Source organism: Salvelinus namaycush, chromosome 29, assembly GCF_016432855.1.
Source record: "Salvelinus namaycush isolate Seneca chromosome 29, SaNama_1.0, whole genome shotgun sequence".
NCBI classification, from domain to species: domain Eukaryota; kingdom Metazoa; phylum Chordata; class Actinopteri; order Salmoniformes; family Salmonidae; genus Salvelinus; species Salvelinus namaycush.
In genome coordinates, this window is record NC_052335.1 from 19886769 (window position 1) to 19899608 (window position 12840).

General features: G+C 44.8%; 1 protein-coding gene across 1 annotated transcript in view; it reads left to right on the top strand.

Annotated features, from left to right (window-relative positions):
• Positions 1 to 12840, top strand: part of LOC120024563 (exostosin-1-like) — a 347488-nt gene that overhangs the window by 325765 nt on the left and 8883 nt on the right. Inside the window, exon 8 of the mRNA XM_038968847.1 lies at positions 11793 to 11882. Coding sequence (XP_038824775.1) covers positions 11793 to 11882 — 90 coding nt within the window. The remainder of the gene's footprint in view (positions 1 to 11792; positions 11883 to 12840) is intronic.

Consider the following 12840-nt stretch of genomic DNA (forward strand, 5'->3'; position numbering starts at 1 on the left):
TCTTGGAAACGACACTTGAGCTATTGAAATCATTTTCTCTGCTGAACTTTGACTATGAATGTATCAAGCATCAAATATGATTAACCCGTAAAGAAAAGCATTGACAAGCCTCTAAAGATTGGCCGTGAAGTAACAGGAGTCAATGGAGATAAGGGTGATGCCACATTTTCACCAGGTGTCTTAGTGCTACGTCCCTGTATATCTGCCTAGAGGATAAATCCATTGACACTGACCAGGGAGAGAGAGGAAGGAAAGGACAGTGACAGATCAAAACCCTGTGCCACTGTCTCCATGAGACTAGTTAAAGCAGCCCTGGGGGGGGCGAAGACGGTGGGCTCTGCGACAGAGGAGGCGGAGGGAGACAGACACAGGGAGGATGAGCGAGAGAGAGAGATGGGCAGACTGAAGGACAAACAGTCCCTAAAGATGTGTATTGGAATCTGAGCTCCAGAGTATATACAGACCTGATGGGAGAGCTGCGGGTGAATCAGAGGGGTGAGCGATACTACAACAACAACAACAGCTGGCTAGCCTGATAACCAGAGCAGTGTGTAACCATCAGAACATACCTATATGGGGAAATTAGAGCAATTCATTGAATATTATACAGAGAGTATGCTAATCGTCGATGCAGACCATTAATACAGTAAGGCAAGGTGCACTGCAAGCTAAACGAATACCACTTAATGTTGTGAAGAGTGTGTTGATAATTTTTACCTCTACTGAGGGAGTTACGTTTGATACACACCAGTGAGAGTGCTTTAGTGAGTATCCTCCAGGCTTTACGCTGAAAAAACAGTGAAATTCAGACAGTGTCGCTGGCATGCTGATAGACATTAGAGCTTATTGAGATTAAAGGAATCCATGTCATGTAGAATCTTTTCAAATTTGGCACTGTTTGATGAAACTATTCTCAACTAAAGAGGCACACTGCATACTCATTTCACATTGTGATATTTGCTAATCATTACTATTTTGACAAAATATCCTCGCCCTTGGATATCCAAGTTCCCGTTTCCACAGAGGAAATATAATTAGCGAGTAATAGCAACGGATTAATTTGAATTTCACGGAAGAACTTTGTCTATGAACATACATGGAGCTATTAAAGCTGGAGTCCCCTTTTCCTATTTTATATAAATACCCTTAAATAATTAAAATCCTCAAATTATGAGTCAATAGCATAATTACAGGCAGCTCTATAAAGCCTGCATTTAGTGTAATGGATTAGGTCGTCCACATCATATTAGCCCGGCCGGCAGATCGATAGTTAATACAGAAGGCACTGATCCCTAAAGCTGTGGTAGGAGAATTATCATTAAAATATGCATTTCTCGTGTAAAATGTATTTACAGTCCCATGAGGGTTACCGCTGCAGCCCAAGTGTTTTAAACTGGTCTTATTCAATCAAGCCACCAAGCCCAGGAGACTGCGAGACTAAATATACATAATTTAAGCAATAATACATGAGGCCATGTTATGACATTTTTATCATGGCTGTGACGTGGTCATAGCCACGAGGCAAGCAGAGTGGGATAGACCGCCACAGCCATGATAAAAATGTCATAACACATTGACTCAAGTGTATTGCTTTTATACAACAGGTTACCAGCATTAAAACTAGTCAAGGATCATATCACCTCCACCTTACCGGCCACCCTAGACCCACTTCAGTTTGCATACCGCCCACAGATGACGCAATCGCCATCACACTGCACACTGCCCTATCCCATCTGGACAAAAGGAATACCTATGTAAGAATGCTGTTCATTGACTACAGCTCAGCATTCAACACCATAGTACCCTCCAAGCTCATCATCAAGCTGGAGGCCCTGGGTCACAACCCCGCCCTGTGCAATTGGGTCCTGAACTTTCTGATGGGCCGCCCCCAGGTGGTGAAAATAGGAAACAGCATCTCCACTTCGCTGACCCTCAACACTGGGGCCCCACAAAGGTGCGTGCTCAGCCCCCTCCTGTACTCCCTGTTCACACATGACTGCATGGCCATGCACGCCTCCAACTCAATCATCAAGTTTGTAGACGACACAACAGTAGTGGGCTTGATTTCCAACAATGACAAGACAGCCTACAGGGAGGAGGTGAGGGCACTCGGAGTGTGGTGTCAGGAAAACAACCTCTCACTCAACATCAACAAAACAAAGGAGATGATCGTGGACTTCAGGAAACAGCAGAGGGAGCACCCCCCTATCCACATCGAAGGGACAGCAGTGGAGGTGGAAAGCTTCAAGTTCCTCGGCGTACATATCACAGACGAACTGAAATGGTACACTCACACAGACAGTGTGGTGAAGAAGGCGCAACAGCGCCTCTTCAACCTCAGGAGGCTGAAGAAATTTGGCTTGTCACCCAAAACCCTAACAAAATTTTACAGATGCACAATCGAGAGCATCCTGTTGGGCTGTATCACAGCCTGGTACGGCAACTGTACCGCCCTCGACCGCAAGGCTCTCCAGAGGGTGGTGCGGCCTGCACAATGCATCACTAGGGGAAAACTACCTGCCCTCCACGACACCTACAGCACCCGATGTCACAGGAAGGCCAAAAAGATCATCAAGGACATCAACCACCCAATCCATTGCCTGTTCACACCGCTACCATCCAGAAGGCGAGGTCAGTAGAGGTGCATCAAAGCTGGGACCGAGAGACTGAAGAACAGCTTCTACCTCAAGACCAACAGCAATCACTAACTCAGAGAGGCTGCTGCCTACATTGAGACCCAATCACTGGCCACTTTAATAAATTGATCACTAGTCACTTTATACAATGCACTCTAAATAATGCCACTTTAATAATGTTTACATATCTTACATTACTCATATAACATGTATATACTGTACAATGTTTGATTGTATTTTTCAATGAAACATAATGCTACTAACACTGGTTGTCAAGTGCAATTTTAGGCCTTTTTTGGTCATTAGTTCTATTCATATTGACTGCCATGTCAAGCAAAACTACCCAAGCACTGGTTGATAGTTCCAGAACTTTGCAGGTTCCGATGGCAAACAAAATGGTTGCTATGGAGGCTGTTTACAGTGGATATCAAGTTTCTAAGTTGCATGTCTGGGCAGATGACAGTGGATCTGTAAAAGTAGTAGTGCATTGCTAGGTAACGACGTAAACGATGGCTCTTATTAGGAATGTGGCCATGTGTATGTTGTCTAGCATATCATGGGCAGGATAGACTAGCAATGGGAATATCCAAACCACCCCATTTTATAATCATATTTAACATGACAGACTGTAAACATCACATGAAACAATAATATTGACAGATCAGAACAACAAGATCAAGGGCTACCACTATCTCTTCAGGAAAAATACATTATATTTGTCACATGCTTCGTAAACAACAAGTGTAGACTAACACTGAAATGCTTATTTACGGGCTCTTACCAACAGTGCAGAGAGAAAGAAAATAGAAATTGTAGAAAAATAATAATACCACAAGGAATAAATACACAATGCGTGACGATAACTTGGCTATATACATGGGGTACCAGTACCGAGCCGATGTGGAGGGGTACGAGATAATTGAGGAAGAGATATTGTACTGCAATGTGGAGGGAGCTAGCGCGCAAGCATTTCCCTGCACCTTTATACTTGCTGTAATAGTGTACAGTGCATTCGGAAAGTATTCAGACCACTTTACTTTTTCCACATTTTGTTACGTTACAGCCTTATTCTAAAATTTATTACATTGTTTTTTCCTTATCAATCTACACACAATACCCCATAATGACAAAGCAAAAACTATTTTTTAGAACTGTTTACAAATGTATTCAAAATAAAAAACTGAAATACCTAATTTACATAAGTATTCAGACCCTTTACTCAGTACTTTGTTGAAGCACCTTTGGCAGCGATTACAGCGTCGAGTCTTCTTGGGTATGACGCTACAAGCTTGTCACACCTGTATTTGGGGAGTTTCTCCCATTCTTCTCTGCAAGTCCTCTCAAGGTTAGATGGGGAGCGTTGCTGCCCATCCAACCAGCCTACATACAGCAGCTGCCTATCAGAAGAAGAAACCCCCATACCCTCTATCTGTTTCAGGAAACTAGTCTTGATACCTGAATGTGTATCATTGTCATTGAGAGTCAGGTCTGATGCTATCATTCATCCCAAGGGCCCTCCACAGCTGATAAATGGCTGATTACTGAGTGTATAATAGGTTTAATGAACAGAGAGCCTGTACTTTGCCACTCTATCTCTCTCAATATGTTCTTTAGGAGAGCTTTTTGCCACACGACTCCTAAACGACTCTTAAAGTATCCCAATGCTCCTCGTTTAATCAAGCCCTCAGCTGGTAAATGACTTTTCAATAGGCACCATGAAATGATCTCCTGAGCCAAGAGACTTGGCTCGGTGCAGAGCCGGCCCTGCCAGCGACACACTGCCACTATTATCCTGCTATGATGCACCGGGCAGGGATAGTTAAAGTGAATAGGAAATAGTGTTGCATTGAAAAGGACCCATTAAGCCATAATGATGCGAGTCCACAGCACCTGGAGTCAGCCGCTGCAAAATAATGACAGAGGCCCTGTCGATAGCACAGCCACACCCACTTGCTCTAGAGCAGCCAACCCAAGGCAAGGCTAATATCCAAGTCAACAGATTTTGCTCGATAACTTCCTAATTTGAGGAATGAGGCAGCAGCCAGTGAGGTTGAGGAGGAGAGAGGGAGATATGGGTAATAGAGCAGGTACATTAACCCCATAAACTTGGTGTCAAGAGCATTGCAGGGTGGGAGACAGGCAGGCAGGGGGAGTTTAGTGAGGATGCACCACACCACACACTCTGGCCGGCAGCCTCCCAGAGAGAGTGACAGTGAAGGGGATTACCCAGACATCCCTCTCAGGAGGCCACTGCTGACAGGTCACTTCTGCCATGTGTGTGCTCCCTAATATTACAGGACATACTGTGCAGCAGGCAAACTACCAATAACACTGGCTGCTGAGAGAGAAACAGCCCATCAGTCGTTTCAAATAGAAACGCCTCGAAAATGTCTTAGAAGTTAAATGCCCACAGACAATAACATTGGAGATACAGATTTGAGGTGTTTTATAAATAATGTCATAGTTGCAAAGAAATGTTTTCATTGTGTGCCTACACTGTAATTGCACTGTATTAGTAAGGACAAGTCTTATTGTGAAGTGGGGCTTTGGGCAGAAGATACTGCCAGGCCATTGTGGTGTTTTTTAAATTTTTTATCTCTAATTGGCCTTCACCCACATACTCCACAGAAGAAGATTTTTCATCCAATAATCAGAGCAATATTTTCTTCTTAAAATGAAAAGTCCTTCAATAATAGGAGCTTCCCAGAAGTAGCCTACAGAAGAGTGGAATTTCAGGCCTAAAATAACAAAGCTTGGCCTTCTATGGATTGTTCGTGAGGGCTAAAGCAATGCAATTACATTTCAAACAAAGAAGATTAAGGTAACTCTCTGGGTGCGTCAGGATGAAGTGATTAAATAATTTGACCATCTTTTCATCCAACATGAAATGGTGACTCCTCTCTTGCCATTTCTGGACGAGCCCATTTAAAGGTACCTGAAATACTTCAACTTGTGATTGAATAGGTCCCCACACACAGTCAGAGGTGCTGACAACAGAGCCGATGGATTGTTGATTGAGCAATTGCAGCCATTGACCACATCTTCTTTCTTCTCTCTCTCTCTCTCTCTCTCTGCATGCTGGGAGTGTTTGGTGCATGCTGGGAAGTGTATGATCGAGGGAGTGCGTGTGTTGTGTGGAGTTAGATTTTCAGAACTTTCTTTCGGTTTTCTCTTTCTTGGTGGCATTCTTTGGTTTCTTCTGTGCATGATTAAGATTATTATATATATATTTTTTTGTGTGTGGTAGAATTAAGTATTTAGGTTTTTTCGTATCGAAATTACCTTGATTTTGGCGGGGATGGCTTCCCGAATTGGAATGCCGTCCCTGTCACTTCGGCACGGCTTTAGGTGTGTTACTGAAGCTACTGTCACGGTGGAGGATTTTCTGGTCGCCGTAGGAGAGAAGGTAGGCTATGAGAATATTGCTTATGCGTCACGGATGAACAAAGCGGTGGTGGTATTTCTTAAAGAAGAGTGCCTTGTTGATCGTATGGTTGAGCAGGGCGTACTTTTTAAAGGAATGTTTATTCAAGTTACGCCGCTTTTTTCTCCGTCAACAAGGGTAACTATTTCAAATGTACCACCGTTTATTCCAAATGAGCTATTGGAGCGCGAGTTATTGCGCTTTGGGAAGTTTGCAAGCTCAATTAAGGTTGTTCCGTTGGGTTGCAAACACCCGGCGTTGAAACAGGTTATGTCGTTTCGGCGACAGGTGTTTATGTTTTTGGACTCACCGGAGCAGACTTTAGAGATATCGTTTAAAGTCAAGTATGACAATAGACTATATATGGCTTATGCTAGTACGGGTAGTCAACGGTGTTTTGAGTGTGGGGATGTTGGCCATAAGCGACATGCTTGCCCGAAAAGGGAGAAGGCAGAGGGAGGGGCGCAGGTGGTCATCATAACGCCTGGGCCCACTGATGTAGGGAGAGGTGGGCTGATAGTGGTTGAGCAGCCACAAGCACCTGTTGCCGAGGAACAAGTTATCCGTGTTGAGGCCACGAGTTTGCAACTTGTATTAGAGGGAAATATTATGCAGCAGAAAAATATTGTTGTAGAAGGCAAGGATGGATCTGAAGAGCCAGTTCCTCAGACTGGTGAGGAGGTGCCCAGTACGAGTACTGGGGCACAGGAGGGGGTTCATATGGAGTTAATCTCCCAGGTAGTGGAGGAGACGCCCACTACGAGTAATGGAGTACAGGAGGGGGTTCAAATGGAGTTAATCTCCCAGGTAGTGGAGGAGATGCCTGGTACGAGTAATGGAGTACAGGAGGGGGTTCATGTGGAGCTAATCTCCCAGGTAGTGGAGGAGATGCCTACTACGAGTAATGGAGTACAGGAGGGGGTTCATGTGGAGCTAGGCTCTCAGGTAGTGGAGGAGATACCCACCACGGGTAATGGGGTTCAGGTGGGGCTAGTCTCCCAGGTAGTGGAGGAGATGCCTGGTACGAGTGATGAGGTGCAAGTGGGGAGTGTTGAAAGGGATGTGGTAGAAGGGAGTCAGTGGTCTGTGGCCTCAGCTGAGGAGGATCAGGAGAAGGATATGGATATCTCTTCTGATATGACAGCAGCTGGTGAGGACTCAATTTATGATCTAGAGGAGGTAAATGGTTTTCTGGATCAGACCTTTGGGAAATCTGTCAAATTGGCAGAATATTTTGATGTTGATAAGTTTGTGAGGTCAGCTGTGATGTTACAGAAGACGGTGGGGTTGGACGAGTTGAGTGAGAAGAAGCGGTTTCGCTTGAGGAAATTTGTTACTGCTGTTACAGCAGCAAAAGGTGGTGGGAAACGTGGTCAGGTTAATAAGAAAAAGAGTAAATAATGATGATGATCATGCTTCATAGGGTGTCTTTTTTCTCTTTGGTTTCTCTGTGGTATCTTCTGCTTTTCCTTTCTCTTTTCTACATGGAGGTACTAAGGGTAGGCTCTCTCAATATTAATGGGGGAAGGGACAGAAATAAGAGGGCTTGGGTATTAGAAGAAATAAAACAGAAAAGGCTTAATGTAGTTTTCCTACAGGAGACACATAGTGATGAGGATAATGAGGTTGACTGGGGAATGTGGTGGGAGGGGCAGCATATACTCAGTCATGGTACTAATTTCAGTGCTGGGGTGGCCATCTTGTTTTCCTCAGGCTTAGGGGTGACTGTGGTATCTACAACAGAGATTGTCAAGGGTCGGGTTTTATTGGTCAAGGTGGATGTTATGGGGTTTTTGTTTGTTTTTTTGAATGTTTATGCTCCTAATGAGGGTACCGAGCGTCTTGTTGTGTTTGATAAAATAAAAGAAACCTTAAGACAGTGTGACCAAGAGGGGTGTATGGTTTTAGGGGGGGACTGGAACTGTACTGTGGATTTTACTGTTGATCGCAACGCTGAAGAACCTCACCTGCGGTCAGCCACTTTCCTGTCTGGCCTATTAACTGAGTTAGAGCTTTCTGATGTGTGGAGAGTAAGGAATGCAAAAGTTAGGCAGTACACATGGTTGAAAGTGAATGAAGGTCGTGTCAGTGCAGCAAGGTTAGATAGTTTGTACGTATCTGATCAATACTGTAGTAGGGTTGGAAGGTGTGCCATTACTCCTGTGGGTTTCTCTGATCATCATATTATTACTGCTGATATTCACTTGTCCTGTCCACGAAGGTCATCACCTTACTGGTATTTTAATGTTAAATTGTTACATGATGTCAAGTTTTGTGAAAGGTTTTTGTTGTTTTGGGAAAAATGGAGGGTTACAAAAGGGAATTTTGAGTCCTTGAGACAATGGTGGGATGTTGGGAAGGCCCAAATACGAGTATTTTGTCAACAGTATACTGCTTTGTCTCAAATTGAAGTTAAAGAGACTATCAAGGCCCTTGAACAGGACATCAAATCAATTGAATTGAAGCTGCTCACTCAGAATGACCCTGGACTAGTCATGAACTTACAGGACAAGAGACATGAACTGAGGTCGTTTCTGCATGAAAGAGTGAAAGGTGCCTTGATTAGGTCTCGTTTCGCTTCCCTCAAGGACATGGATGCTCCTAGTGCTTTTTTCTTTAACCTTGGACAGTCGAAATTACAACGTAAACAGATGGTCTGCCTTCGTCTCCCTGATGGGAAGGTGACCACGGATGACAGTGAAATGCGTCAACATGCCGTGGATTTCTACTCTGCCCTGTATAAGGCGGAGGATTGTGACTCTCTGTGTACTGACCAGTTGTTACACGGTCTTCCTCAATTGGGAACTGAACAGAGAGTCGCATTGGACTCTGACATTACACTGCAAGAGCTGTCCACAGACGTTATGCAGCTCTCAACAGGCCGAGCCCCTGGCATTGATGGTTTACCATCTGAGTTCTATAAGCATTTTTGGGGGTCTATTGGGGAGGATTTTTATAAAGTGGTGTGTGAATCTTTTCATGAGGGTTCTCTTCCTGTATCCTGTCAACGTGCTGTTCTTTCACTGTTGCCAAAAAAGGGGGATTTGGCTCTCATAAAAAATTGGAGACCTGTTGCTTTGCTGTGTGCAGAATACAAAATAGTTTCTAAATGTCTCTCAAACAGGTTGAAAGAGTATCTGGGATTGTTGGTCCACAAGGACCAGTCCTACTGTGTACCTGATCGCTCAATTGTTGACAACTTGTCTCTGATAAGAGATGTTTTAGACATTTGTAAACTGTCTGATGTAAATGTGGGTTTACTTTCTTTGGATCAGGAGAAGGCTTTTGACCGAGTGGACCACCAGTATTTGTTTAAAACGATGAAAGCCTTTGGGTTTGGGGATGTTTTTTTGTCTTGGATGAATTTACTGTATGCTGGGGCCTCGTGTATGGTGAAGGTGGGGGGTGGTTTGAGTTGCCCCATCCCTGTCCAAAGGGGCATCAGGCAGGGATGCCCAATTTCAGGGCAGTTATATAGTCTGGCAATTGAACCAATGCTTTGTTTTTTAAGAGCGAAGCTTACTGGTTTCTCTGTGCCAGGTGTAATGAAGGGACCCACGATAGCACTGTCTGCGTATGCAGATGATGTGACAGTTTTTATTACAGGGGCTGAGGATGTTAAGGTTCTCTCAGACGCTTTAATGGTGTATGAGGGTGCCTCCTCAGCGAGAGTCAATTGGGGAAAGAGTGAAGCGCTGTGGGCAGGTCAGCTTCAGATAGGGTCCGCTCCACGGTTACCAGGGGGGCTTCAGTGGGGCAGAGATGGAATGAAGACATTGGGTGTTTTTCTAGGCTCTGATGTCTTTCAGAAAAAGAACTGGGAGGGTGTAGTGGAGAAAGTGTGTGCCAGACTGTCAAGATGGAAATGGGTGCTACCCCAGTTGTCTTATAGGGGAAGGGTACTGGTAATTAATAATCTTGCTGCCTCTACCCTGTGGCACAGACTAATGATTTTGCAGCCACCAAAGGGTCTGATACAAGAGCTTCAGAGGACCCTTGTCAACTTCTTCTGGTCTGGACAACACTGGATCAAAGCTGCAGCCCTGTACCTGCCACTGCACGAGGGGGGACAAGGCCTGGTGGACATTTCCTCTAGGATCATGGCTTTCCGGCTTCAAGCAGCCCAGAGACTGTTATACAGTGACGGTTCTAGCTGGGTCGACACAGCCTACGCATTGATGAGGAGAGCGGGCTGTTTGGGCTTAGACAAGCACCTTTTCCTTTTAAAGCTGGAGGGGGGTGAGTTGAATGGCCTGACTCCATTTTATGAGTCTGTTATGCAGGCTTGGAGGGTTCTTGACAAGTCCCGTAAGGCCGGCACGCTACCAGGGATGTGGATTTTTGAAGAGCCTCTTTTTTATAACACTGCCATCCAGTCCAGTGCTCTGGGTTCAGCCAGCCTGCGTTCATGCCTGTTAGGTGTGGGGTGCACCAAGCTGGGTCATCTGATGCAGAGCAGGAGCAGATCGTTGGAGGAGCTGGGAGAAAGAGCGGGGATCCGATCATCTCGCCTACTGAGGAAGGTCGTCGCTGAGGTCTGTGACTCCTTGCCAGTTCTTCATCGTCAGTATGTGACTGAAATTTCCAATTCTGATCGGTGGAAGGAGGGTCTGGATTATATGTTCCCTGCACTGATTGTTAGTGCTGCGGTGGGGGCATTTGAGGAGGATGTGGGGATGCTGCTTTCCTTCGATACCCCGGAGCTGGGGGAGTTCAAGGAGGTGGGAAAGAAGGCCATGTACAGAATATGTGTAAAGGTGTCCCATGCCTCTTCCCTGGAAGGGGTAAAATCGACGAGGTGGGCGGGTGTGCTTGGTCCAGGTGCTTCCCCAAAAGGCTGTTGGCGATCCTTATACAAACTGCCGATTGATAAGAGGACAGCTGACCTCCAATGGAGGATAATACATGGAGCTATAGCCACCAACATGCATCTGGTACACCTGGACCCTACTGTTGGGGAGGGGTGTCCATTCTGTGCAGAGTCTGAAACTCTGGCACACCTGTTTTTACTGTGTCCCAGGTTGGTCGGGATGATTGACCTGATTACTGACTGGTTCTCAACGTTGGGAGTGGTTTTCTCTTCCCAACTGTATATATTTGGGCCAAAGTACAGGTTCAGTCAAAAAGGTGTCGTTGTGTTGCTTAATTTTGTGTTAGGGGCAGCAAAATTAGCGATATGGAAGACCCGAAAGAACAGTATTCGGGGACAAGGGTCTGTGGATGTGGTGGGAATGCTGGAAGGAATGGTGGCAGCGAGAATAAGGGTTGAGTTTGCCTATTATAAACTTGTCAACAATATTGATCTGTTTTTGAGTATATGGGGTATTCAGAGGCTGTTGTGTTTAGTTACTGTGGAGGAGGAGTTGGAGTTGTGTTTTTAATTGATGTGTAACTGTGGTTTTGTATGAGTATTTATTGTGTGGTGGGTTTCCAGACCCAATAAAGATTATTTAAAACTCAAAAACCCCAAGAGAATATTGCTCTCTTTTACTGTACAGCTTCAATAAAATAAAGCATTCAAGGCAATACGTATGATTACTCACTGCAAGCTCTCTCTCTCTCTCTCTCTCTCTCTCTCTCTCTCTCTCTCTCTCTCTCTCTCTCTCTCTCTCTCTCTCTCTCTCTCTCTCTCTCTCTCTCTCTCTCTCTCTCTCTCTCTCTCTCTCTCTCTCTCTCTCTCTCTCTCTCTCTCTCTCTCTCTCTCTCTCTCTCTCTCTCTCTCTCTCTCACAGACAATGAGCAGTCGCTTTTTCCCCCATGAAGTCATCCTCACAGATGCTGTCCTCAGTCTGGACGAGGACTCTGTCTTGTCGACTAATGAGGTAGGAGGATTACTTAATATTCCCTCTCTGTCTCCCTATTCTACCTGGGGCTTTAACGTTCAAAGACCAGAATCAATCAACCCTCATCTAGCAATGTTTATGTAGTGTCTTGCCCCTCCACACTTTATTGTGAGAACTTGAAAATACCTGTGAGGGGAGTCTACCTGGTATTAGAAGCAGAATTTTATAGTACCCAAAACCATTCTCTGATTTAATTTGATCATGGGAAAAAGAACCAGGCAGGTTTAAACGGAGAGCTGGCCAGGTTGAACAGAGTCCCAAGTCTGTGTGTGAAAATAAGCCAACAATTAACATTGTATGATCAGCTACAGCATTTCCTTTCTCTTTTATCTGACATTGACATCCACAACGGCACCAACTGGTGAGATTTAGCCGCAACTGAAGAAGTGACAGAACTTCCAGACAGTTTCTTGAAAGTATTCCCTCTCCCAGGGGTGTGGAGATGTACACCAACTGACTTCCTTCATCTTCAAAGCAACTCCATGTTTTGTTTGTAGTCTGTTGTTATGCAGAGTGCCGTGTTGCTGCCCTTGTTGTAATGCTATGCTCTGTTTCTGTGCCTGCATTTTGGTCCTGTTAATTCTCATTTCTGCTATTCAATTAGTCTCTGTATAATATTTGCACATTGCAGAATCAGCAAAGCGCTAAAGCTCTTTTTAATTGCTCGTTCCCATTAATGTTACTCCGTTAGAGAATGGCCTAATGGAGCAACTCAAAGTTGGGTATTTCAAAATAACTGCTCTGGTCTAACGTTTAAACGGGCACTGAGGCCCAGTCCGCACTCTACAGAGAAAGTCACTGGTATTGTGAGCTACTGTAGAAGAAATCAGTCAAGACAGAGGGAGGTGAAGCAAGGTGACAGGTTATATTACTAGATCAAGTGTGTGGTCCAGGTGGATGCCCACACTTCACACTAATCATTCACAGTAGAGAGAAA